Raw genomic sequence first — 27,803 nt, forward strand, 5'->3', positions numbered from 1 at the left:
TTCATGAAAGCAACAGCCAATGCAACATTTATTATCACACAGCATAAATCACACATTCCCTGGCAGCACATATTTGATCGTGCCATGTCAGTAATGGTGTGGCTGCTTCACAATGAATGCTTCTACAGCTAATTTTGATAGCACCGCCAAAAGAAAAGAAATGTGCAGTATAAGTACGCTACAAAAATATTGCAACTCATTCTGCATATGATACTGTACATGTCAACAATAGCCAACAATAGCCAACATGTCAACAATAGCCAACAACAGCCGACCATCTGGCATGTTCCCATAGCCACTTTAGCCATAAAACATTGGCAAATATGGTAGTTTCCCCTGTGAGCTTGAACATTGTTCCACAGTCAAAAGTAAAAAATAGGAAAGATCAACGGGCAGTTTCAGCTAGCACAGAAACATTAAGATATGCTGTACTGTATTTGTTAACATCTTACATAATGAAAATTTACAAGAAAGATGTGTTCTTACTGTCGCAGCAATTACAAAAGGCTTCGGCAGTGTTTCTCTCCTTTGCAATAAGTTAGCATAGAATTTTAGAAAAGCACTACAGTAGCAAGAGTTGCACATTGGGCAAGTCGGTAACGTTGCATCTCGAATGTGTTCACGGCACACACATACTTAGAAAGAGGGCTGATACAGGCAGAGTGAAAGAGCAGTCCACTTTAACTCTGCCTGTCCCTCTTGGCAAGTATGAGTTAACTGTGAACACATTCAAGAGACTACAGTCTAACCAATTTATAACAATAGTCAAGTGCCAAGAACATCCCATTTTTATAATCGATAGCTGTTGTTAACTGGATTGCATGAAAAAAAGAAAGCAGAGGGCGTGAATATCCAAACAATTTAATTAAGCAGAAACAAGTGGAGTCTAACCCACTTATTACATTACTGGTTTTAACAATGACCAGCTGCCACGCCGTGAACTTTTGTGTGCATTCTCTGTATAATAAACCACTTACTACGATGCTCCAAGAACAGCATTTTTGGCTATAACAAGTATGGTTACTGCGTCTTTGTACCAAATAAAACAAGGAACTCGAAATCCCGGCAAAAACAACAACAACAACAACAACCAATAAAGTGAGTTGCCGCACCTGCTAGCATGCCACAAACCTTCATCACACCCACCGTTCCGCACACCCTGCACGGCATGTCCTCATCACATCGCCCTACATGCGCGCATAGCCGACACTGCTTGCCCATTTCCAGTCTCTCTTGATTGATTGATTGATTGATTGAAAACATTATTATTCCATCGAGCTGGGGTGCCTGCCTCTTAACCTACACGCAGATAGGGGGGGAGGACGAAGCAGTCCCCGCGCGTTAAGGACGGTGAGTCTTCACGGCCTCAATGTGGCCAGGCGGATTGCTCGACACTGGTCGTCTTCAGCTTCGCTCTGGTACGCTCTGATACGCAAGTTGACTATGGCAACGTAGGGGGCAGAGGGGGGAAGAGGGACGAGAGAGGGATGCGTGAAGCAGGCGTTGCGACCAAGCCGTGCCAGGCGAAGTGTGCTTCACAAGGATGGGTGTGGCAAAGGTACTAAGCAGCATGTAGGTGGATTAAAGTTTTCCTTAATATTTGTTTCAAAGATTCTGTATCCTTTCCATTTTATTTTCTTTCAGCGCCCAGCCTCAGACACCACATTTAATTGTTGTAACTGGTAACGTAGCATAAGAGCGCAGCAGTAAAAAGTTTATTTCGCCACAGGACACATACAAAAGTTGATGATGCATCGGCTGCTTGTTTTTATATCAGATTTATTGCTAAAACTGGTATCATTATAAGTGGGTTGTGTATGTTATAACTGTAGCCTTGAGTTACATATTTCCTTTTATAATGGTGTGCCAAACAGGAGAAATGGCACAGAGTCAGATTTACACGAAGATGGTAAACACAACGTACCCTTACAGAAACTGTTTTTTTTTTCACACTGGTACACAAAAATAAAAGAATGGAGATTCTTCCTTGGTTGTCGTGTACGAAAGCACTATACATTGTGTACATCAAGCCACACTACGCCCTTCAAGTGCCTCTCTGTCTTTTTTAACAGGCATGGTAATGTCTCAACACATTTAAATGAAATGAGTGCACTTATGCCAAAAAGAACTGCGTGGCAAAGCATAGAGTATTGGAGCTCTTTGACCATCCCTGGCCCTTGCACCAATAAACCCTATATATCAGCATCAAGCATAGTGTGCACGAAAATTCCATGTGATACACAGTACACAAGAAAACAAAAGTTCAGAAGTTTAGTGCAACACACCAAATGCCCAGAAGTAATTGAGCTTCTTATGAACTGCTTCTGAGCTGACATTCAGCTACTGCTGCCATATGCTTGGCAAACGTTTACGCCTTATTTGTAGCAAGCATATGCTTTTGCTTGGCCAGCCTTGGCCAGCCCTTGTAGGCTTTTTTATCAGCACTCTCACATCGCTACTGAAAATATCAAAGTGACTATACCACTGTAAAGAAAGAGGTAGTTTTTCATGTGGAATGAAGATACAGTTAATTAGACTTATGAATCAATTTTATCTATGGCATCTGTGGCTAGCATCTTTGACCCTACAATCCTGCAGGTTGTATTGCTGGTGTATGTTTTCCATGCTGTCAGAGTCCCTTGATGCATACCTTTCTCCTTTCTTGATAACAACACTATTTCCTTAGCAGAAACGCAATATATTCTGTATCCACTTTACTCACTAACCACGCAGAATGAATTTCACCCATGATTACAGCACAGTCATCATTTTGTATGAAATGGACACAGTGACCTTCAGCGATGCAATGAATAAAGCACCAATAACAACTACAGTGGGAACTAAAGCCTCCAGACATGTTCCCGATGCTTGTGTGATGATCAAAAATCTCAGTGCCTGTAAAGGCCAACTACAAAAATTTTGGATTGTGCGAAAAGCCTACTTTCAGGCAGTGTAGATACAACAGCCTCCCAACAAAATTTTACCTTTGGGATACCACAAGTAGGTGTGCAATGGAAAGTATGAAAAAATAGACAATTTCAATACTGAAACTGAGAATTAAAAAAGCAGCCGGCAGATCCCACGCCCTGTGGAAATCAATGTTATGCAAAGCAGTGTGCGAGAAGCCTACCAAGTTAACCAAACGACCATGAGAGCACCAAGACGTAGGCAGCCGTTCCATGATATACATAACACACATGTCATGACCTGCTATGCCAATTTTGGTACATACCAAGTTAACGAAATGACCATGTGAGCACCAAGGCGTAGGTGGCACATTATTGTAAATTTTTGTAAAGAAATGCTTTGCATTTAAAATTCCACCTTTACCACTTAGACATGATGCAGAACCGAGAAAATTGAGAACTAACACAGCTTCTTGGCATGATCTCCAAGGTTAGGCAGTGCCTTTGCATCTCATCTGCGAAACACCAGCTGCCTGCATTGTCTTCTTAGATGCTACTTAATGGCTGTTAACAAGAAAATTAGACGATTTCCAGCCCTGCAGTTTTGCCATGATTGCTTCAATAATGCATACTACTCAGAAACAATTTAGCCAAAGCGAAATTTCTTTGCAGCTGACCTCTAAAGGAACACAAAAGTGAAAAATGATTTCTTCTGCATCAGTGAATTACCGTTCTACAACACCAAAAACACCACTCTTACAACGATAAGATGTTTGGTAAGCCAGAAAAAGCGCAAGAACGAAATACGGGTGGTGACGCCTACTTAAGTTCCCGCACCTGGGGGCTGTGACGTCTTGGATTTTGATGGCATCTTCTAGGGCCTACTAATTAAATATAGCGGTACAGATTGACTACACTGTGTTCTAAAGGAACCGAATATTAAACATGGCAAGTTTCGGGAACTTTTATTCAGCCAACGCGGCCCAAATGCGAAACCATACTTTGGAATCCCTGACGTCACGCTGATGTATCGGCGCTGGGGTTTCGGCGCGAAATTCAAATACTAATACTTGGACCTTCATTTCCTCATCCAATAATCAAACTATTTTTTTCAAATGACTGCCTGCAGGGTCCTAAAACAATGCTTCATTAGTCTAAACTGATTTATTGTTTCGCTTTAGTGTCCCTTTAAGCATACTAAACAAACACTTGAGGAAACTTTCTCCCAGTTCCTCTCTCAGTGCACATGGCATTAGTTTCAATGAGAGTTTAGCCAGAGGCCATGTTACATTGTAAAACAAAACACCGTACACCATAAAACCGTAAAGCCGCACACCGTAAAAACAAACATTTTGAATAACAAAACTTTTCTTTTTCTGTTTCGTATCCACTGGGAATAAGGAATCCTTTCAGTTATAAGGGCTAATCGCAAACTCCTTTGACACAAGGCTTTCTTCAACCATGCTTTTGTTCATGCACTCATGTTATAGGGAACACCCTATTTTAGGCCAAGGAATGTTTTGGCTATTCTGACTGGTCTTTTTAGATTACCTTGGCAGAGCTATAAGGATTGTTTAATACAGCAACCAAGTTTGTGTAGCAAAACTAAGCCAACTGCAATTTGTACAATTTGGGTTGATTATCACTTCTAAAGCATGCTGGTCCTTTAAAAATACAGTTACGGTGCAGCCTTACATGAATTCATACCACTACTTACGCAATCTGAAGGAAGAAGTTAAGGTTGCCATTAATGCCAACATGGAGTTGATAAGACTTTTTTTTTTTTCCTTAAACAACATGCAGAATTATTTCAAGTTACATGAAGTGCTATTCCTCTGGTGGATGTTATCATACTTTTCTCCAGTAAAATGACTTGTTCCTTTCTTATAAGCAAATATTCTATATTCAATTTGACATTAAAAATCACTTTTTTTTTTTGCAAACATTCATATTTGATTAGGTTAAGAAACTGTGCTGTTCGAGCACCCTCAATGATAATGCTAGTGATATGAGAGTTCCAAGTTGGGCCAGTGCGCTACTGTTTCAAGCAGGTCACAGTGCAGACAGCAGGACAGGAGATAAGAGTGTTTGTGTCCCGGTGTTCCTCCTTTCTTGTCATTTGTGCTGCTCACATAATCAACTGATGCACTTCTGGGAAACATGGCCATGATTAGCTGTATCACTGTTTGGCAATGTCGGCCCGGTGCTTACGAATGTGCACAACAAGGTTGTCCTTGCGCGAAAACTTGCTTGGGCAAAGGTGGCACGGGAAGGTCTCGACTCTGCTGTGCAAAGTCATGACGTGACGCACAAGGTGCTGCTCTCTCGAGAATTTCTTGGCGCACAGGAAGCAGTCAAAGGAACCCGTGGTCGTATGCCTCTGCAGGTGGCACAGCAGGCGGTCCTGGTGCAAAAACTTGGACGGACAGATCTGGCACTGGTAGACCGCCCCCGGGTCAGCAACACGGAACTCGTGCATGGCACGCCGGTGCTCTGCAAGCACAGCTTCATTGTAACCCATGAAGCCACAATCGCTGCACATCAAGGCATCGGAGCCGTCACCTCCCAAGGACCCACCACTGTCTACGGCTTGGCTTTCAGCAGCGCTTGTGGCAGCCCATGCTTCGAAGCTGTTGCTGTGGGACTCCGCTTTGTTGAGGCATGCGGGGAGAGAGGAAAGGAACACTGTAAATGTGTTGTGCTAGGAAAGAGTGATAAGACATAAAGACAGACCACTAGAGAGCTTGATTGGAGAGCCAAGTATGTGCTAACTCCAGGGTTCTCCTCACAAGTGGGTGGCGGGGAAATGTAGCCCATTGCTCCATTTTACCAGTATGCCCTTTGAGGGGGAAACTCAGCAATTATAATGGTCAATTTGGTAAAACTTGCTTATTCCCTTTTGTTTCTGGCATTTCCCAGGTGTTCCTTTATCATGTGAAGAGCTATTAGACAGAAGTCTGAAACATAATCTGAGAAAAATCCCCATTTTTCTAGTGCTCTATTGATGAAAATAATGTAGAAAATAGGGTTTCGGAAAGTGCCACCTTACGACAGGCCGCATTCCCTTGACACAATACCCCTATTTTAGCATCATAGCAAAGAGGAGATGGAGCTTCAGGTAGCCGCAGCACCAAAATTTGCAGGAGGCTGAGTCGCTGGCTCGTGTTTCTTTCGTTAAGCATCCAAAACGCAAACTTCTTGGCTATTCAGGAAATGTCAAATACACAGAAAGAAAAAAAAAGCTTATGTGTGTGGGTTCCCCCAGACACTCATTTCGGTCAGATGCACACTTCTTGTCAATTTCTGAGGAGAACCCTGACTAACCCTTGTGAAAACAAGAGCACATATTGTGTTGGATAATTGCACTGTTTTGCACAAGAACAAATTTCAAATGGGACAAAGTGCACACCAGAGCACAAACTAAGAACTGGATAACCAGCTGTTGTTTCATGCTCTATTCCACTGTGGATATACTAATGACTTGTCAGATATAATAAAGCACATTTAATTTTTATACAGGCAATGCTCTCAAACAACAAACACAATTCTAATAAAAACAACTGGCACACTAGCTGCAACAGAACATCAAAAAGGCAGAAAATAATTTTTTTTATGCAATCTGGTAGCTCTTCATGGGCAAAGCTTCATATTGCACCAAAATGTAGCAACCAGCTCTGTAAAGAAAAGTAGGAGAATTAATACCACACACAAACACAAAACCAATGGAATCCATGTCTGTGTTCAGCAAGCAATGCATGCACGTGATGTATGTAACTATATCCATTTATGAACATTACGCTCTCTAAAAAAAACACAAGCAGTGCAACTCTTTGAGGGCAATCAGTCATTCATTTGCACTGATTTACTACTTGCCATGGCAGCATTACACCACGGAAGTCCTTTTAGTGTGTGAAATTCTATGGCAGCTCTACAATCATACAATGTAATTTCCATGGCTGTGCCACACCGATTACTATCGCACTCCATGGAAAAAATGCAAAGGACGATTGCGCAATGTGTTAGTTTCCTTGGCAGCACTACACCATGCACAAGCACACAGTGTATTAGCTGCCATAGCATCACTACACCAAGAACAACCATACAGTGTTTTAGATGCCATGAAAGATGCACCATAACTGGTAGCTTAACGTGTTAGTTCCCGTGGCAGGGCTAAAGCAAGAACGATCATGCAGTGCAAGTTGCCATGGCAGCATTGCCCCAAAGAAAACCATGCTCTGTGTCAGTTGCCATGGCAGCCACTATGCCCTATGCATAAGCCACATGGATGTACCATTTCCATCAGAGCACCAGACCAAGGACTATCATCCAGTCCATTAGTTGCCACTACGCCAAGCATACTCATGCAGTGTTATTTGCGAGGGCTGTATATCCCCAAAGATAACCATACTCCATTTTAGTTGCCATAGCTGTATTACACAAAAGATCACTGAGCAGTGGGTTGCCATGGAAATGTTAAACCAAGGACAATAATGTGGTGTGCTGGTTGCTGTGGCAGTAGGCAAGTATGCAAAAGCATGCAATGTATCATTTGTCTTGGCAGCACTACACCAAAGATGATCATATTTTGGGTTGCCATAGAAGCATCGAACCAACAAAAACACAATGTGTTAGTTGCCATGGTGGTATTACACCATAAACATTTGCTTATACAGGCAAACGGTGTGGCAGAGATTACCACATGTGACAAAGAAACGGGTATTGAAGGTACCATAGCAGACAATGCAAGAAAGAGGATGCAGGCCCCGTTGTGTTGCATCTCATCACACCTTTTGTGTGGTTAGTTCAAACCAACATGTGCGTCAGCTTGCCATTTCAGAGCAAACCGGTGTCAGAGGAACATGCATTCAGCTTATTGGATGGTAAACACAAGCATAATGGCATTGTTAAAACAAGGGCAATGCCATATTTGGTTATCTTTAATGAAACGGATAGTCAGGCAAAAAAGATGTGTTGGCATCATATACATATACACAACTGGACGTTTGTTTGATTGCTTCACCAGTGAAAGTGGGAAAGAAGTTGGCTGAGGCAACTTAATACAAACACATTCTAGGCGCTTTTTTGCTTCTCGTGCAGACAGTGCTTAAGATTTCTGGCTGGGATTATCTGAATGTGGTGGCTTAATGTGCCTTCTTTCCAATGTGTTCAATTTGTACTCCTTACATAATGTATTTATCATACTTAAATGCATAATGACTGCACTGGCATAATGGTCTCATGCACCCACATCTTCTCTCATCAAAAATAATTTTTGGGGGGCCTTCTCTCACAATGTTTGCACCCCGAACTGCAGTGCCTTGCTTGCATAGAGGAAAGAAAAAAATAGAGAAGGAAGCATAACATTGGGCAGTCAGCTGCTGCAAGGCAACCTTCTTCTACGTCATTCTCACCCTGCTTTCAGGTGAAGAATGTGACGATATATAGTTTCTTACTAAAATTACTACAACAAATGAAATCCTCCATACCCTGAATTGTTTCTTAAAAAATATTACTCTGAGTAGTGATTGCACCCTGAAGACTGGATCAGCTTTTAAGCAAAAAAAAAAAAAGCTATCTTTAAGCGAGTAAATTGGCATTGAAGTTAGCCACTATAGGCTTTTTTTGTTGTTGTTGCTTGGGTTAAATGTGACAGCAGCTGTACAGAGACCTAGTGCAAGCCTGTTTCCATGTTCAGTCGCCATCTAAATTTGTGCATTACTTCCAGGAATCAAGCTTGTGACACTGGTTGCCTCCTGTATGTGCAGAAGGCTGTAATACAAAGCTAGGGTCTCGAATCTGGCAACATTGATGCCTTCAGTTAGCATGTGTGGGTTTATTGACCGGTTGCCTTCGCCCAAAACGATCACGTTCTCGTGACACCTGCGGCAAAAAGGACGTTCCACGTCCGCCGCCAAGGTCTGTGAGTGGTGGTGCTGGCTAACACTCCCAGGGTTCTACTAGGACACATGAATACCCAAGAACGTGGATGGGGAAACGGCGCCGCGGTAGCTCAATTGGTAGAACATCGCACGCGAAATGCGAAGGTTGGGGGTTCGGCTCCCACCTGCGGCAAGTTGTTTTTTCATCCACTTTAGTTTCCACTAATTTATTGTTTCTTTATTTCATTTATTAAGCACAAGTAATTTCCCCTATGTTGTCCTTGGTGTCAGTGTTTGTTGGCTTCTTACGATAAAGCTTTTAAGCTAGTGAACTCAGCACTACTGCAAGCTATTTATTTGATTGAAATTGAATCTAAACCCTATTTGCTTATAAAACACAGTACATAATGGGCTTTAACAAGTTCCTGCTGGCACACTACAGCATGAGCAGATATGCACAAGTGGTTCTCAAGCACAACAACTTTGTAACACAGTAGTCTGGATTTATGTGCTTGCATATTATCAAACTATGTTAGCTCCACATTATGTGCTCCCACTCCACATTAATACAGTCCACTTGGGTTATTTCAGCCCTGGTGGGACCGACAAAATTGATTGAGATATCAGGTGGGTTGAATTAAACAAATTCCAAATATCTGGTGAAGGCCAATATTATGGCCAAAATAATGAAAGTTCAGGCAAATAGAAATGCATTGGCACTGGCCAGTACCTTCGGTCAGGATTGCATTAATCGAAAAATTGAATTAACAGAAGTCTACTGTACTCTCGCTTGTTCCCCTACGCTGTAGAATGAACCACAGAATGTCATGTCTTCATCATATCATCACTTCCATTTCTAGTGCATCCAAATGAAAGTGTTACATGTGGTACAGAAATACATAAATACATAATGTGAGGGTAACTGAATTTTCTAATAAACAAGTAATACAAAACTCCAGAATATGGTGTTTCAGAGTCTCTACAGCATATCCTGTCTGTTTTTCTCTAATTTTTGAATAATGCTCCTCCATCTGTATGGCTGTTTTCTTGCCCAAACTGCATCACACAAAACAAATCTTGCATAGCGCATCATTGCAAACATTTACTTTGACCAGGCTACTTTTTGGAAAAGTGTGGCGACCAGCCCGACACGTACCTAAACACAGATTATTCAAGGAAAACCCTAAATAAAGCTAGAACAGCAGATGACTTGAAGTACCTAAAATTTGAGGCCAGATTTAATGGAAGAAGGTCTGAGAGTAGTGAAAGAAATGAAAACAAATATCCACTTCAAAGTTCGTCATTCATCATCAGTGGCAGGAAATGTGTCCAGAAAAACCACAGGCAAAACAAATCAGCCCATTATCTGGCATCCGCCACAAGTCTTGGCAGCAGAAAAATGGGGCCAAATGTACAGCAACAGGAAGCATCATTCCATTCCCATGGGTGGTGGCAAGGGATGGAGCAGCAGGGGAAAAGACTGGCGTTGGCCAAGCAGTGACGGAAGCGTAAGAAAGTGGTAATGTAAACGAGGTTCTTGGTGAAAGGTCTCAAGGCATAAGAAACCTGGGTTCGTGTGACATGCTGGAGGTTTGGAGGCAAAGACTACGCTCGTACATACGAGGTGGTAAAGTAAACCTCTTCCCAGACAATATTCTGGATCTTGGCTAGCAGCGACTGTTAAACGCCAAGGCAGGCCACAAGCAGCAAGTCTGACGTAGAATCGGACAATGTGTTTGCTTGACATGCGAACCGTTGCCAGCGCAACTCATAAGCACTCTTGTAGAATCATCACAATCAATGCATGGACAAGCTTCTTGGCCAATCCTTCTTTGAGGGTGTGTGTCAAAGCATGGAAACCATAATGATTAACACACGGTGATCATCTGAAAGAGATAGTTGGCATTGTCACTATATATACTGACCACTTCTTGGCCAATCTCCCACTGTGGGCATTTGCCGCTGTACTGGCTGCTCCTTGGGTATGCGCCCTGATATCGATATCATCATCAACACGTGGACATGCTTCTTGGCCAACCGGCTGTTGTGAGTACGCACCATAGTACAAAAATCATTACCATAATCAAAACATCAGCATCCTTCTCAGCCATCACATTTTGTAGATATGTGCCATAGTATGGAAGACATCATGAACATGCGGCGATCATTTCATAGAGGTAGTTGGTGGCACAATATGTACTGCCCACTTCTTTGCCACTTTCCCGTTCAGGGTATGTGCCCATAGTATGAAAGTCATCCTCATAATCGGCATGTGGCGGCCATCTGAAAGAGCTAGTTCACGTTGGCGTAAGAAAAGCGTACATGCGTTCGTGGCCTAATGGTTAGAGCACTGGTCTACTGTGCCGGTGGGCTGAGGTACAAATCCCAGCACCAGAAGTGCCTTTTTTTTTTGTGAAGCAAGGAGGAAACTACTTGGCGAGACTCCAACCAGCAAAAGACCGACCGCTGACTAACCCAGGCCAAACCATGGGATGGTAGGCAAAGAAAGCTTTGCTTTAAAAATTATGCACATCCTACGCACTGTGGGAATTGGTTTAAGCAAAGGTATCATTGATCTTTGCAAAGAATTCTGTTCTTGATTAGCAACCATTTGCAAACACGAAGCATACAAAGAAGTTTGACGCGTTTTCACCAGGAACCACCTCGCTAAACATAAACTCATGGTACACCATGTGGATACCATGCAGGACAATGAACAAATAACGATGACAGAACGACCACGATTGTATAAGGACAGTCTGACAATGAGAAAATGACTATGACAGAGTGACGAAGGGAGCATAACAACAATGGCATGACGACGCTGGAAATGTGACTTCGAAGTGATGATGGTAGGACAACCATGGTGGCGGAACACTGACTCCACAAAGACAATGAAATGATGACCATTGGGATAGTGATGATGAAATAATGATGAATAGCATTATGAAAATGGCGAGGTCATTGACAACAACATGATTTATTTATTTAGTTATTTATTTATTCATTTGAAATATTCTTAATGCCATTGCAGCTTTACAGAGAGCAGTGGTGCAGTTGTGGTACATTATTGCAGATCTATGTCTTGAATGAAGAATGATCAGGGTTGCTGGCGATAGAGGCGGGGAGGAGATTCCATTCTGATGACGTATTTGGCACGAATTAATGAAAGTACAAATTGGTACGGCAGCTTGGCACTTGAACTTTAAAACGACGATCATAAGGATGAAGGAACGATGACAATCGTATGAAGATGATGGTATAAAAATGCCAGCATGACAACAATGGGATCACACTGCAGTGACGACAATAACATCCCACACATGATGGCAAAGGAATTGCGACAATGAAATAATGATGCCAACATGACAAAAATTGGATAATGGTACTGCAGTCATGATGCTGCATGCTGAGATGGCGTGGCAACATGTGCGCTCTCTTCCCGCGTGTTTAGTACACGAGACTGCACAATCTTGTGTTTCGGAAACATGTTGAAGCAAAAGGCAGACGGAGCGTTCACTCCCCACTGCTGGCACTTTTCATGATAGCATCGTCCCACTGCAGGCGACACTGTCAACTGTGGCGGCTAAGAGGCCGCAAGAAGCGTGGCTGGTTTCGCTTCGTACCGCGAACGTGAAGATCTCGTCGACACGGAATGAAGTCGTACCGACTCTCAAGTTCAACAAAATAAATATTTTTCTCGTTCAAATTTGCTTTTTCTGATTGTCCAATTATTCGGAAAATTTTGCAGCCTCTTCCATGTAACAAAAATTCATGGGTGACTGTATTATTCGCATAAAAGGTCGAATTTCAATATACAGTTAAGGTCCGATTTTTCGGACTCCCTAGAGGCCGCGAAAACGTCCGAAAAAACGAATGCATGTCTTTACTGCCCCCAAAGGCTCAAATCGCTACAGGCACGTCCGAAATAGCTCTAAATGCCCGCCAGTGCACTTATTAGGCGTATAGGCGCTCGTACTGTAACACGCGTGTATAATTACGGAATAGATACTGTGTCCTGTGACAATCGCCCCTTCTCACTCTTGGTATGCTTCACCGCAATACTAAATTTATGCTTCACCGCGTAACATTTCTGTATTGAGGCGAAACTGACTTTCGAAAACCGGCACTATGCAGCGCGTTGTGCTTTCCGAGCTTTGAAGCCATTGGCGAGGATTACAAAGGCGAAGTCGGCGTCATTGCTAACAGCGGCGAATTGCTTTAATGAAAACCAAGGCACCGAGCAGCAAGAAGCTTGGCAGCGAACGTCGAAGTAGCTAGTTCAAGCGTTGCCGCGGTGATGGCTACGGCTGCCAGCGGATCTGCGTGCGAGAGCGCCTGTTTGAGGCTGCGAGATAATCGAAATGGCGGCTGCGGTAGTGGCTTCTACCAATGCCGTTTCGGGAACTCCGGTCATGGCAAAAAGTCCGGAAAATCGGACGGCGACCGGTTTTGGCGTCCAAAATTTCAGACGCTCTTATACATTGACTCTATGTGGTACGTGGCAGTGCCACGAAGGCATCCGAATTATCGGGCATGTCCGAAAAATTCGGCGTCCGGAAAATCGGTCGTTGACCGTGGCGAAAGTTCAATATAACGAAGCACATTGCCAATTTTACCAAATTCAGTATATAGAGGCTTAACTGTATAACAATGACAACATGACGATGACAGCATGAAAACAATGGGATTACAATTCTAGAATAATGAGGATGGTATGATGACAGCGGCACGACAACAATAAGACAATGAAACTGGAATGATGGCGATGGTATCACGACAACAGCATGACGACAATAAGATGATGCTAAAGTGATGAGAATGATATGATGACAATGTGACGATCGCACAACAACAGCTGTCTAGGACAACTGTATATGATGGTGTGACATCAACGGCATGACAACAGAACGATGATGGTTAAAATGAAGGTGGTGAAGTGACAACAAAGGAATGACTACGACGACATGATGCTGAAAAGTGCATTTGCGCTGGAGGTCTCATGTATGCTCGCACAGATTACTTACAGCACCAAAACACCTAGCTTCACACTATACCTGGCACTGGTTCTCACTGTACCTGGGACGGCAATCATGCAAGACAGCAGGTAGCAGCCAGCATGTGACACATATATAGTGGCCCATACTCTATGGCCCAAGTTTTAGTATATTTGAGCACATAGTCTAATTGAGCAATCAAGTATAACAAGAGTATTTAAATATAGCTACAGAGCTGTCTTACATGAATTTGTACGACTCCCAGAATACTGCAAAAAATGCAGTCAAAGATACCATTTGGTTTAAAGGGACACTAAAGCAACACACTAAATCAGTTTAGATGAATAAAGTGTTCTTTGAGAACAATGTTGTCATTAATTTCCAAATAACAGGTTGATTAAGAGAAGAGAAAGTTAAAGTCAAACCTTCGGTTATTGAATTTTGCAACGAATCCCCAATGCCGTACGTCACGGTGATGTCACAGATTTCCATGTATATTTTTTTTCGTATCTAGGCACCACTGGCTCGGCAAAAAGTTCTTGAAGCTCGTTCAACTTTTGGCTCCTTTAGAACACGATGTACTATAGCTTCACTGCTAAAGAATGAACTAGGCCCTAACAGATGGTGTCAAAGCCCATGACATCACAGCAAGCTCGTGTTGCAAGTTCAAGGAGGTGTCAACACCCGTCTTTGGTTGTTGCGCTTCTTCTGGCTTGCTAAGCCTCTTATTGTGGTAAGAGTGGTGTTTTTGATGTTGTAGAAGGGTAATTTACTGATACAAAGGAAATAATTTTTCTCTTTAGTGTCCCGTTAAAGGATTTGGAAATTGTTGATGTGGCAGAGGTATAAAATTCGTACTCCACCACGGATGTTTCATTCTTAGACAACAGGCATATTTATTATGTCAGTTTACACAAACAATAGCTTTTTTTGGTGAACATGTCTTATCAAGTAAAATTGAACTCTTCCTTTCTTACAAGCAAATATTGAACATTCAATCTGATATTCAAACCCACCTTTTCCCAACATCCATATTTGATTAGACTAAGCAACTACGTTATTTAAACAAACCCAATGACAATGTTAAGGGTATGACAGTTCGAAGCTGGGACATTGCACTTGTGTTTGACATAGAGAACAGTACAGACAACAGGGCAGGGGATAAGATAAGGGTGCATTAGTCTCATTGTTTACCTCACCACTTGTCCTGTCGTTTGTGCTGCTCACCCCAGTCACAATTTCGGGAAATGTGGCCCTGCTTCACCATGTCAACACTTGGCAATGTCGATCTGGTGCTTCCGAATGTGCGCAACAAGGCTGTCCTTGCGGGAAAACTTGCTTGGGCACAGGTGGCAGGGAAAGCTTTCGACTCTGCTGTGCGTCGTCTTGACGTGGCGCACGAGATGCCTCTCGCTCGAGAACTTCTTCGCGCACACGAAGCAGCGAAAGGAACCCGAGCCGCTATGCCTTTCCAGGTGGCACAGAAGGCGGTCGTGTTGGGAAAACTTGGACGGGCAGAACTGGCACCGGTAACCTGCCACCGGATCAGGGAGAGGGACCGTATGGACTACCAGCTGGTGCTCCACAAGGACAGCTTCACTATAACCCGTGAAGTCACAATGGCTGCACTTCAAGACATCGACCCTGTCACCTTCCAAGGCCCTGCCACTGTTCGTGGCTTGGCTTGCGGTAGCACCTGTGGCAGCCCAGGCTTCGAAGTTGCTGTGGGATTTGGCTTTGTGGCGGCATGCAGAAAAAGAGAAGAGGAGCATGGTTAATGTATTGTGCTAGGAAAGAGTGATAAACATAAACCACTAAAGAGCTTGAATACAGTACTCCTAACCCTTATTACAACAATTGCAATGTATACTACTGGATAAGTGCACTGTTTTGCACAAGAACGACCTTGAAATGGGACGTAACACACATCGTACAGAGTGCAAATGAACTGAATAACAAGTTTTTAACTCTGTTTCTTTGAATGTTCTGTCCTGTTTTGAAAGCATTCTTGTCAAGGAAAGCTCATTTATTTAATACAATGTATAACCAACTGCTCCCAATTGTGGCCCTACTAGCGATAGCAAACACGTTTCATCACTAGAGAATGAACCTTTAAGCATTAAAGGGACACTAAAGGCTGATGCTAGACCGACACTGACTGTTTAAATACCATTCCAGAAACCTCGCAACGCTTGTTTTGTGCCAAGAAAAGACTTAGTTTATGAGAAAATTGCGTCTGAAGGGACCTTTACCGCAATTCAACTCTCCTGCCACCCAGCCGGGGCAGTGGTGATGTTGCACACACCATCACCCTTTGCTGCCATCAAAGAGTAAAACGGCACCTGGCAGATGGCGGTACCAAGCCAAGACAGAGCAATGAATTCGCCGCCGCAGCGGCTTTTTGGTCAAATAGTGTAGACCGTTCGAGCATCCCGCAACATCCCATGGAAGTTAAATTCTCAGCTACTTGCAGTTTGTGTGAGTTCGCGAGTTCAACGAGCCAGCAAAACCAGTGCAACAGTACAAGATAACTAAACCACTGAAACGCAAAAGCGTGGGCGGCTCAGAGTCGAGTGAAAACGAAACCTTTGAACCACCCGCGTCGTTGCCAAGGGTAATTTAAATGAGTTCTTCTTTTTTTCTAAAAAGGAACTAGAACTCGACAAATAGCATTTTATTTCATCTTATAATACAATACAAGGATGTTTTTTGCAGCGAATGGTTGAGTACTAGTCACAGAATTTAACTGAGAAGTGCTTTCGTCATTGGGCAAGTACTTGAATGTCCCGGAGGAGTCTCCGGGACATTAAAGTACTCCAAAGCATTGAATAACGTACGTTTACCAATCTAAAAATTTATAAGAACAGTGACGCACGATTATCATCTCTAGGTTTTGGGGATCAAGATTGTGTCCCTTCTCACTCAAAGTGATCTTGCGAGCTGAAAATGAGTGCACAATACCGAAAGAGCTCAATGGAGCATGTTAGCACTTCCGCGAGTTTGACGGTTACATGCACTCTGCCTGCATTCGCCTGTATGAATTTGAAAACTTTCTTTCGGCAGAAAATATTATTGTTTTTGTCTAAGACAGACTGCACCTGTGGATAAACTTTTTTGTCAGTTACTGCCACATGCACGAGATGAATTGGGAACCCTCCATAAGAACTCTTATTTAAGCGCTTTTTGTACATTGCTGTGACTTGTTTCTTCGCAAAATGTTTCTCGTTTTGTCACACGTGCATACACACGCGAGTATATATCACCTCATATACTCACGCGAGCATGTGAGTATATATAACCTTGCATACACTTATTTAAATGATACATGCAGGGCAGGGCGGTGCGACAGGCAAACTTTATTGCAGAGGAGCAAAGTTTTGTGCTCATGTATTGCAGATTTCAGGTGAGCCACCGTTGGCTGGTGTATTTGTACAACCAGAAAAGAAGCAGAGGAGCTCAAAAAGGACAACCTAACTACAGTTGACAGCAGTTTCAGCGATCTTTGCACAATTCTTTGCACACACGCAGCACAATCAACACGACATCCAAGCTCCACTGCTTGGTACATATTCCTAAAAATGTTATGCCTTCCAAACAATGCCCGCAGTGTACAATGGAATTGCATGTTCCCTGTCAAAGAAGGAAACTAATCTTTTCTCTGTCATCGCTAGCCAGTATCAGGCAGATAAAGAAAGGCCCTTGAAGGTTCAAGTAACATTTACAATGCAAGTTCTTATTTGCTTGGTCACTTTGGAAGCGGCATTGCCATTGGCAACAGCATCGGCCAGTGTTGTCCCATCTCGCAGAAAGAAGTCACTTAATGTGCTTTCGAAGCAAAAAGAACGCCACAGAAAAGAATCTTCAGGTGCTAAAAGCAAAAATATGGGTACATCAACACAAAGTATAGAAACAGGCAATTATGGTCACGTTAGAGCCATTGCTAAACCATACCTTAACCTGTAATTTGTGCTTGTACACCATATGGTTGAGGCCCCTGGTTTGTGAAAACAAATGGGCATTTGCATATAATATTTCTCTATCAATCACGAATACAATCGAACCTTGCTATAACAAATATTGATATAACAAATTATCAGATATAATGAAGTGTATATTTTACAGCAGGCAGTGCTCTCAACAACAAACACAAATCTAATAAAAGCAGCTGGCACACTGTTTACTGACTGAACATCATAAAATAAAATAAATAATAATATTTTTTCATGCAATCTGGTAGATGCATGGTCTTCAGAGGCAAACCTCCATATTTCACAGACATGTAGCAAACAGCTCTGTAAGGAAAAGCAGGAAAATAATTATCACACAAGAAGACAAGAGAAACAGAATCCATGTTATTCAAACAATGCGCACAGCTGATAGTCTATCTATTTGTAAACATAACACAGCCTTTACAAACAGAAGTAGTGATGACTGCATTGAGGGCATATCAGCCATCTCATTTTCACTGTGTCACTTAGCCACGATAGCACTACACCGCAAACAATCCCTCCAAGTGCAAAATGCCATGGCAGCAGTTACCATGGAAACCGCACCCAGGATTATCACAGCAACACTTCACTATGCTCGAGCACACAAAATATTAGTTTATGTTTCCGTACCAGTCATGAAGTATGCTAGTTGCCACAAAAGCCACACCATGGATGATTATGTAACTACAGTGACAGCAGTACAGCAACTATGATGACACAGATGCATTGATTTCCATGACAGCACTACACCAAGGACTACCATGCAGTCCGTAAGAGGCCACTACACCAAGGATGACCATTCTATGTGTTAGTTGCCATGGCAGCACTACACCATAAATGAACATACATTGGGTTGCCATAGAAACACTGTGTGAAGGACAGTCATGCAATGTGTTAGTTGTGATGGCAGTATTACACCACGAACGATTGCTTATATAAATGGGTAAATGGTGAGTTAGAGAAATACCACATGCAAAAAAAAAAGAAAAAGAAAAGGTGGTGTTGAAGTTATGGTAGAAGACAATGCAAGAAAGAGAGCATCTCGTCCCACCTTTCAATTTAATTAAAGCAAACCAGCACACCCATCAGCTTGCCATTTTAAGCCAAACAGGCGCCACAGGAACATACATCTGGCTTATTTTAAAGTTGATACAGATGTAGTGGCCTTGTGGAAACCAGGACAATGACATACTGGGCTTCCGTTACTGAAACAGATTGCAAGCAAGCAAAGAAAAAAAAGCACATGGTGGCATCCATGCAAATTAGATACAACTTCATGTTTGTTCCATTGCTTCTCCTGCAAAAGTGAAAATGAAGTTGGCTGGAGCATGTGAACACACAAAAAATATCTTAACAAATGACAGGCTTTAACATCCTAAAGCTTACAGGTGGAATGAGGACGACGGCATAGTGAGTAACTCTGTGTAGGTTTTAATTGGACAGCATTGCTCAAAGTGTACAGCCACCACCATTCTTTACCCAAACACACTTAAAATGCTTTTTTGTTTCTCCTGTGGAGGTCCAATGATGCTCTGAATGTGTTAGTTTAGCACATTCACTCTTTCAATGTGCTATTTTAGTGTCTTCCTTCCAAAGTGTTAAAGGTATGCATTATACAAAATGAGTTTACTGTATTTACATGCATAAATGACTGTACTAATGTCATGATCTGACCTCCTCTCTGTTGTCATCAAAAAAATGAGTTTTTGCCCTCACTCATAATGTTCTCACCCCAAACTCTAGTGTATATCTGCATTGTGGGAAAAAAAGATACAGGAGGCAGCATGACGTCAGGCCGTCAGTGAGCCTTCGCAAGGCCATCATCTCCTCTGGCACCTTTCTCTCAATCTACTCTCACATGAAGCATGCGACTATATGTAGTTTCATACTAAAATTACTAGAGCGATTCGATTCCTGATTCGATTCCAAAGCTTTTCTTTGAAAATTTTACGCTGAGTAATAACTATACCCCAAGTTTGCATCAGTTTTCTTTCTTTATTTTAGTTATTTATTCATTTATTATACCCTCAAGGTACAGTTGTACATTACAGAAGGGAGTGGCAAAGGTATATGGAGAGGCAAATAACACATACTTGATTATAGATAAAAAAATGCAAATATGCAAAAAAATACTTAAAAAGAAAGGTCAGAGACAGACATGTGGAAATCAATAATGAACAAAAAGAAATAATTATAATTTTCCCAATAGTATTAGGTAATTAGGTCATACGATACATGGCAAACATGGCATGCAAAATGGCAAGAACGGTTTAAGAAAACATGACAAGCATAAGAAAAATACATGGCATAACATAAACACATGCCATACGAAACGCAAGGCATAACTAAAAAAAATATGGCATAGGAACAGTTATTATACAGAAGAATCTGTCAGTCATAACATTGATCACAACATTAAACTTTGAAGTGTGGTTTTAAAGTTATCGGTGCCAGTTATGCTTGTAAGTAATGCGAGTAAGTAATTTCAATGTTTGCTCATTTCGGGAAGAAACGAATATTAAAAGCCGATGGCGTTGCCGTGCCGGATGTTTACCTTTTGGCAGTGGTTAACGCGAGATGAAATTTATGGTGGTGGTTGAACACAGACTGAACGTAAATATCAGTTGTGATAGTAGATTTTTACAGAAAAAACACAGACACCTTCCACTGTTATCTGCAGGCTGATAACAGTGGAAGGTGTAGGAGAGCTTGCGTGTTAGTAACACTCAGAGTTCGTTGGTAGCTGCTTAGAATGTAACGGGCTGAGCGATCTTGTACTGCCTCTAGGCAATACAAAGCATTATGAGCGAGGGCAAAAACTCATTTCTTTTACGACAACAGAGAGAGGATCACATCATTTCGTCAGTGCAGTCATTATGCATGTAAACACCATAAACACATTCTGTAATTCAAGAGAACAGACTGGTGGGCTAGTTGGTACTGCATAACTTGAGGCAAAGCCGAAAAAAAACATGAGGACAACAAGAGGGAACGAAGAGACAGCGTTGTGTCTTCGTTCCCTTCTGTTGTCGGTTTTTTTTTTTTTTTTTTTGCACTTTGCCTCAAGTTATCTAAGACATACCTTTAGCACTTTGGAAGAAAGACACACTAAAATAGCACATTCAAAGCACGAATGTGTTAAACTAACACATTCAAAGCATCATTGCACCTTCACAGGAGAAACAAAAAACTGTTTTAAGTGTATTTGGATAAGGCATGGTGGTGACTGTACACTTTAAGCAATGCTCTCCAATTAAAACCTACACAAAATTCTTCACTATGGTGTCTTCCTCATCCCAGCTATAAACTTGAGGATTTTCAAACCTGTCATTTGTCAAGATGATGGGTATAAGGATGTCATGTCCAGGGTTCCATACTGATGATGTGTTCTCAGGCTGTGGACGAATGTGAGTTGTATACAATGATAGCTTTAGCGATGATGGAGCTAGGGGAAATTCCCGACAAAAGAACCTTAGAGGTTGTGCGGTCGATATGAGTTTTCAAGTATAGGTTAGCGGCAATGTGAACCGCCAAGTATCGGTATGATGTTACACATTCTCGTGGGATGTTATTAAGCATATAGGTGGGACAGACCACATTAGTATGGGAAATGCTCATAGTCTTGCACTTTTTCTTGTTTAATTCCATGTGCCGCAGACGACAGCACTCAATAGTGTTAGTGAGATCCTCCTGAATTGCTAGAATATCTGAGGGATTAAGAAAGAGCAAGAGGATTAAGAGAAAGAGCAATAATTATGCGAGTAAATACAGCATTAAAGTTGAGCCGCAATAGGTGTGTTTTTGTTATTTGGATTGAGTTTGACAGAAGCTGCACAGAGATCTCAGCACAACGGTGTTTTTGTGTTCTGCCGCCATCAAAATTTGGCCACTCCCATCAGGAATCAAACCTGCGACACCGGCTGGGTCTACTATATAACTGAAGGCAGTGTTTTTTGCTTGAAACCAGTGAACTCAGCACTATGGCTAGGGATATGAATGAAGTTGAATCTAGGCTACATTTTTTTTTAAACACAGTACATATAGGCCTTGCACAAAATCCTGCAGGCCCACTACGGCACAAAGAGAAATGCGCGCCTCCAAGTGGTTCTCGAAAACAATTATTTTTAAAGACACCATATTCTGGGTTTATTGACTTGTTTATTACCATACTATTTGTTTCGCTGTGCATTATGCATTCACTGTATTTACTCACATAATGATCACACTTTTTGTAAAAAAAATTGGTGCAAATTCAGGGGTGCGATCATTACGCTGGTAAAATTTTCTGCGAGAAGAAATTTCTGCGGGAGAAAAACAAAATTTTTCATCCCGTGTTTATTGTGGAATGACAACAGGGGGAATATTCTGCAAGAGTCCACCTATTGGAGTGTCTATTTCGGCCACTGCTGATTGGCTAAGCCCGCTCGTCTCCTCCTCTCTCGAACGGCTGCATCCAATCAGCAGCGGCCGAAATAAACGATCCACTAGGTGGACTCTTACAGGATACCCCCCCAGATCAACAAACAGGCGGCTGCCACTGTAACAGTGTGGGACACCAAAACAAAAATGGCGACCGGCGGAGCAAGCCGAATGCGCCAAACGAGATTTTTTTTCTTCTCGCGAGTACATTACGTGCATTTAAACAGTTTGTTCCATGTCAGTAAAGAATAATATTGTTAATATTGGCAAGCTTGCAGCAATAACGTAGCCATGTCCACTTTGAGGGGACAGAAACAGAGATGGGCATACTTCGCTGCCAGTGACTTAGAAACACGTGGCGGGCATGCTTCAGAAACTGCGGCATTTGTCATCACTACTATCCTAATATGGCATGTTTCTCCTAAGGGGTGGATGAATACCTTAGCTGTGTTACAAGCGCCGGCAGGATGAATAGGGTACACTTCCAACATAAACCTGTGTAAACCTGGCTACCTGGTGTAAGTCAGTGTAAACCTGGCTACTATCGTTGCTGCTCGCGATTTGTTGTGTGCCCACGAGTGCAGACGAGAGGAATCAAAAGGCACCTTTTTGGTTGTTGTTGACCACAGCCATTATAACGCCTACAAATAATAAAGCCAAGGCAAGCTTTCTTTTTTTTCATGGAAGTGCGGAAAGTGATGAAAGGAATGAAATGGGGCATCTGCTTGAGAATGTCTGGTGCGTGCAGACCGCTTGGTATGTCTTGAAGAGTCGTTGATGTAGCATTCGACAGCATTCGACAGATGGTAAGCGCAATCATAATTAGCTAGGCTTGGCATACAACATATCACTGCGGTAAGTTCGGAGTGCGATCATTACACAGGAAAGAAAAAAAAAAGGAATTTCAATGACAAAATTCAGGGGTGCGATCATTATGCAAGTAAATACGGTATGTATAACAACAACGTATGTAACACTTGTACTGAGGTCTTTTGCAGATGAAAGTCAAGGTATGATAAAGACAGGACATGGTGTGGGTTGTTACTCCACACTGTAGGTGAACACGAACTACCTGGCCACCTACCTCACATGGATGCCTACCTCATAGACTGAATTGCTGGAAAATGCCACCAGTTTTCCCAGCCACAGTCATACAAGCTCATATTTTACCACCAACATAGAGATGGTAAAATACAACGTGAGAAGCAATGATTATGGATTACTGGCTAAAGTAATCGCACAAAGGAGTTGGTCCCAGTGAGGTACACGCAAGGCAACTTTTATTTAATCCTTATTAAATAATGACATTTTAAAGCAAGATCTTAATTATCGCCCACACGCAGGCTGCGTTGCAACATCAAGGCGTCAGTTTTCACCATCAGAGCTTGACAAACTCCTAGTTGACTGCCAACAAGCAGCTGGTATAATCCAACGTGAAATGCTAAAACAATAAATTAATGGTTAAAAATCTCGTGCATATAAGTTGTCGTTTATTCAAATGAGATAATCTTTATTTAGGATTAATTTATTATTACATTTCAAAGCACATTTGTGGTTTCGACACACATTGCCTTGCATTTACATTTTATATTGACCACACTGATGCAAGCCGGCATTCACTGCCACACGAAACCTACTGCGGTACTCGCTCTTAACAGCTCCGCTGTACTGTCACACAGAGCACATCTTGGATCACAATGTACTGTGAGCTGACAGTGCCGAACACTGATCCCGAGAGTGAAATAGCCAACTACTTCTACCTTGCAGCATAGCTTCTCACACATTGCAGAAACAGTGGTCATTATGTCAACAGGTACTAGTCCGGCAGTTCCTTCAACATTGACATCGATAACATTGTAAGGGAAGATGCCTGGACATCTTGAATCACATGCATTTCTTGCTTCTGGAACTATGACAACCAATTTCTCTCTTCTGCAGGAGGCCGGTGACACATGGCTGACAGAGAGCACCGTCGCAAAGGCAGCGAGCGACGAGTGTCAAAGGTTAGGTCATCAACAGGAATAGACCGTAACATAGCATGTGCCACCGAGGAAACAAGAGTGCTGACAGTATCAAAGGCACACGGAGGGCATCGGCGACAGTGGTGGGCAATATATTCAGCAATATCACAGGCGAATCAAATCGGTCTGCTGTCTGCATTTGCCACACGTCCAGGTGACAGCAAAACAGGGTTGTAGGTCTAGTGACGGGAAGCGAGGCCATACACGAGGGTATCTGGCGAGGAATGGAGCAGCAGCACAAGTCCAGCATAGCGAAGAGACTCTGGCACTGTCCCAGCAGTGATAGCAGCATAAAAAGAAAATTCATGCAGAAACTCATCTCATCAGGCAGTTGCCTAAGTATGCTTAAGCCACTTGCTTACCTCCACGCAGCCTAGTGTCATTATCAGTGTTATGAAACCTGATCGGGCCAATACAAACGACAGCGCTGCAGCAACATGAACTGGTGTGGACGGCGGTGCAAGGTGCATTGATGGTGCAAGCAAAGTACTGCAGGCGGCGGCGCCCAATGCGCTGATGACGTTTCCATCATTATAAGCCACTATTGCTCTTTAGCGCCTTATCCATCCATGTCGAGCCACTGTGAACTGTGATCAAACGTGCCCCGGTGGCCACTGCATAATGGCATGGCCGCATGGCCGCATGGGCCATATCTTGAAACCAATCTGTGATGCGGACAGAGAGTGCTGATAGCTCCCGTTTTAGCCGCTTCGCCTTAAAGAGGGACGCACGGACCTATATCTTGAAAGTGATCTGCAACAGGGAGGAGGGGGGGGGGTGCGGCATGTGCCGAGAGCTTTGTGAGCACTGAAGCTACAGGCAGCACAAAGGTTAAGTGGCTCGCTGCTGAGGGCTCTATCCTAAAAACGACCATCTTATGGGACAGACAGATGGAGGGACAGACGTTTTTCTTGTTGGGTAAGCATAAGAATGCTTATGCATTTAATAAGCGATGGGGTGATAGCAGGTTGTTGGAAAACAGGTGGCCGGGCCTCAGCAACCTGAGTTTAAATGACATGCTCAAGATTCGGAGCTAAAGACTGCCCGCGCTTCTGTGCAAGAGGTAGCAAAGAAAGCTGGCAGGCGACCTCTTCACAGAAAAAATCCTTGATCTTGGCGAGTAGCGCCTGTGGATGGCCAAGGCTGTCGGCAAGCATGGTAGCAGAATCAAGTGACACAAGTGCTTGATGTGCGATCACGCATTGTCAACACATCTTGTTGAAACTCTGAACAAACGAAATAAGGGCAGCAATGGAGGTGGGACATTTTGGCCAGCAACATTTAGAAAGCGTTGTCCCCGATTCTCGTAAGAATGAGTTTCAGCCTCCGTCATGGTGGTGCTAACATGGTTGCAGAGGTACAGTACAACTCCAATATAGCTGGCGCAATTCTCGCTAGCAATTCTCGCCACAGAGCTAAGTAAAACTTTGGGATAGGTCCCGAGGCTTCAGAAAATGAGACAATTACCAGCCCTGCAGTTTTGTCAAGATTGCTCCAATAATGCAGTTGATTTCCATTAAATCAAGCCTTATGAGGCAAACGAAATGTGTCAAGTTAAACAAGGTGCAGGAAAAATGGCAACACACACCATTGATCCATTTGGCGGTGTTTATCTGATCGTAACATGCCCCCAAATCAAACGTGCACCCACTTTCTACGTGTCTGAAGTAGAAAACTAATGTGGAAATAACATCATAACTCCTAAACAACGCAGAGATTTGGCATGCGCCTGAATTTTTAGCAAGAAAAATGGGCAAAGGTCTAATATGTGTTGCACAATGGTGCCTGGTTTCCTGAAGTCAGCTTCACCGCAATACAGCCGTGTTGTGAGATAAATCGCATGAATGCTTCGAATGCTGTTTTGATTTTGCGTTTGATTGCAATGTGGAGACAATTTTCACCCCAAGTTTCTTGGAAAAAAGAATGTGTGCATGAAATATGAAAAACACACTTTTTCTTTCACATTTACTGGGAACAAGGAACCCTTTCAATTTGAAAGGCAGAACACAAACTCCTTTGATGCAATGTTGCTTTCAGCTAGGCTTTTGTTAATGTACTCATGTTACAGTGTGCATTCTGTTTTATTGCAATGAATCGTTTGGCCTCTCTGACTTTCAGATCACCTCAGCAATTCTACAAAGATTGTCCAATGCAGCAGCTACACTCTATATAACAAAACTAAGCCAACTGCAATGCATATAATCTGGCCTGATTATCACTTTTAAAGCATGCTGATTTATCACTTTTAAAGCATGCTGATCCTTTAGAATACAGCTACTGTGCTGTCTTACATAAATTTGTACCACTGCAAAAGCACCTTGAAAAAAGATGTCAAAAATGCCATTTGGTTCAAACGACTTTCAAAGTGTCTACTTGGCAGAGGCATAAAATTCATCCTTAACCACAGATGTTTCATTGTTAGACAACAGGCAGATTTATTATCTCAATTTACACAAACAAACTCTTGTTTTTCTGGTGGATGTCACCATGACAGCTCAGGCAAGGTAATCTGTTCCTTTCCCACAAGGACATATTCTATGTTCAATCTGATACTGAAACCAACTTTTTTCCAACATTCATATTTGATTCAACTGAGAACTATGCCATTTCAACACCCTCAAACACAATGCTAGGAATATGAGAGTTCAAAGCTGGGCCAGTGCACTATTGTTTAGCATGGCAAACAACACAGACAACAAGATGGGAAATAAAAAAACACACGTCTCATTGTTTACCTCACCATTTTGTCCTGTCATTTGCACTGCTCACCATGCTCAGCTGATGCATTTTCGTGAAACATGGCTCTAGTCCACCACATCAATGCTTGGCAATGTCGATCTGGTGCTTCCGAATGTGCGCAACAAGGGTGTCCTTGCGCGAGAACTTGCTCGGGCACAGGTGGCAGGGGAAGCGCTCGACTCTGCTGTGCATCGTCTTGACGTGGCGCACCAGGTGGTTCATACTCGAGAATTTTTTTCCACACATAAAGCAGCGCAGGAAACCCAAGCCGGTGTGTTTCTCCAGGTGGCACAGCAGGCGGTCGCGGTGCGAGAACGAGCATGGGCAAAACTGGCACCGGTAACCAGCCCCTGGGTCAAGGAGAGGCCCTGTGTGGAGGACTCGCTGATGCTCCACAAGGACAGCTTCGCTGTAGCACATGAAGCCACAATGGCTGCACATCAAGGCGTCGGTACCGTCAGCTTCCGAGTGCCTGCCGCTGTCTACAGGTTGGCTTGCAGCTACACCTGTGGCAGCCCATGCTTCGAGGTGGTTGCTGTGCCAGTCGGCTTTGTTGAGGCATGCGGGGAGAGAAAGGAAAGGAACACTGTCAATGTGTTGTGCCAAGAGTGATAAAAAGTAAAAAAAAAAAACACTACAGACCTTGAATAAAGAGCTAAGTACTACTGACCCTTATTACAACAATATCAATGCATAGGAATGGATAGAAATGTTGTTTTGCATATTAACGACTTTAAACTGGAACAGACCACAAACCACAAAGTGTTTGAGCTCTCTGTGGCGTTCACACAGTTTGCACTCTTAAAGAAAACAGTGCATTCATCCAACGCAATGTATAGCCAGCTGGCCCCAA

At 42.8% G+C, this 27,803-nt stretch overlaps 1 protein-coding gene across 1 annotated transcript; it reads right to left on the reverse strand.

Moving 5' to 3' along the window:
• On the reverse strand, positions 1-27,034 carry LOC142592739 (zinc finger protein PLAGL1-like). The gene is made up of 3 exons (XM_075704349.1): positions 26,947-27,034; positions 14,977-15,517; positions 1-5,555 (listed from the first exon to the last, which is right to left on the reverse strand). Exon 3 carries the CDS (start codon positions 5,446-5,448, stop codon positions 5,086-5,088), a length of 363 nt encoding a protein of 120 aa, XP_075560464.1. The 5' UTR covers positions 5,449-5,555; positions 14,977-15,517; positions 26,947-27,034; the 3' UTR covers positions 1-5,085.
• Positions 27,035-27,803: the final 769 nt, after the last annotated feature.

This window comes from Dermacentor variabilis, chromosome 9, assembly GCF_050947875.1.
Source record: "Dermacentor variabilis isolate Ectoservices chromosome 9, ASM5094787v1, whole genome shotgun sequence".
Lineage (NCBI taxonomy): Eukaryota > Metazoa > Arthropoda > Arachnida > Ixodida > Ixodidae > Dermacentor > Dermacentor variabilis.

What these genes read in the sequence shown, in the direction of transcription:
- LOC142592739 (XM_075704349.1), bottom strand. Translation starts at nt 5,448, where the DNA reads ATGTGCAGCGATTGTGGCTTCATGGGTTACAATGAAGCTGTGCTTGCA.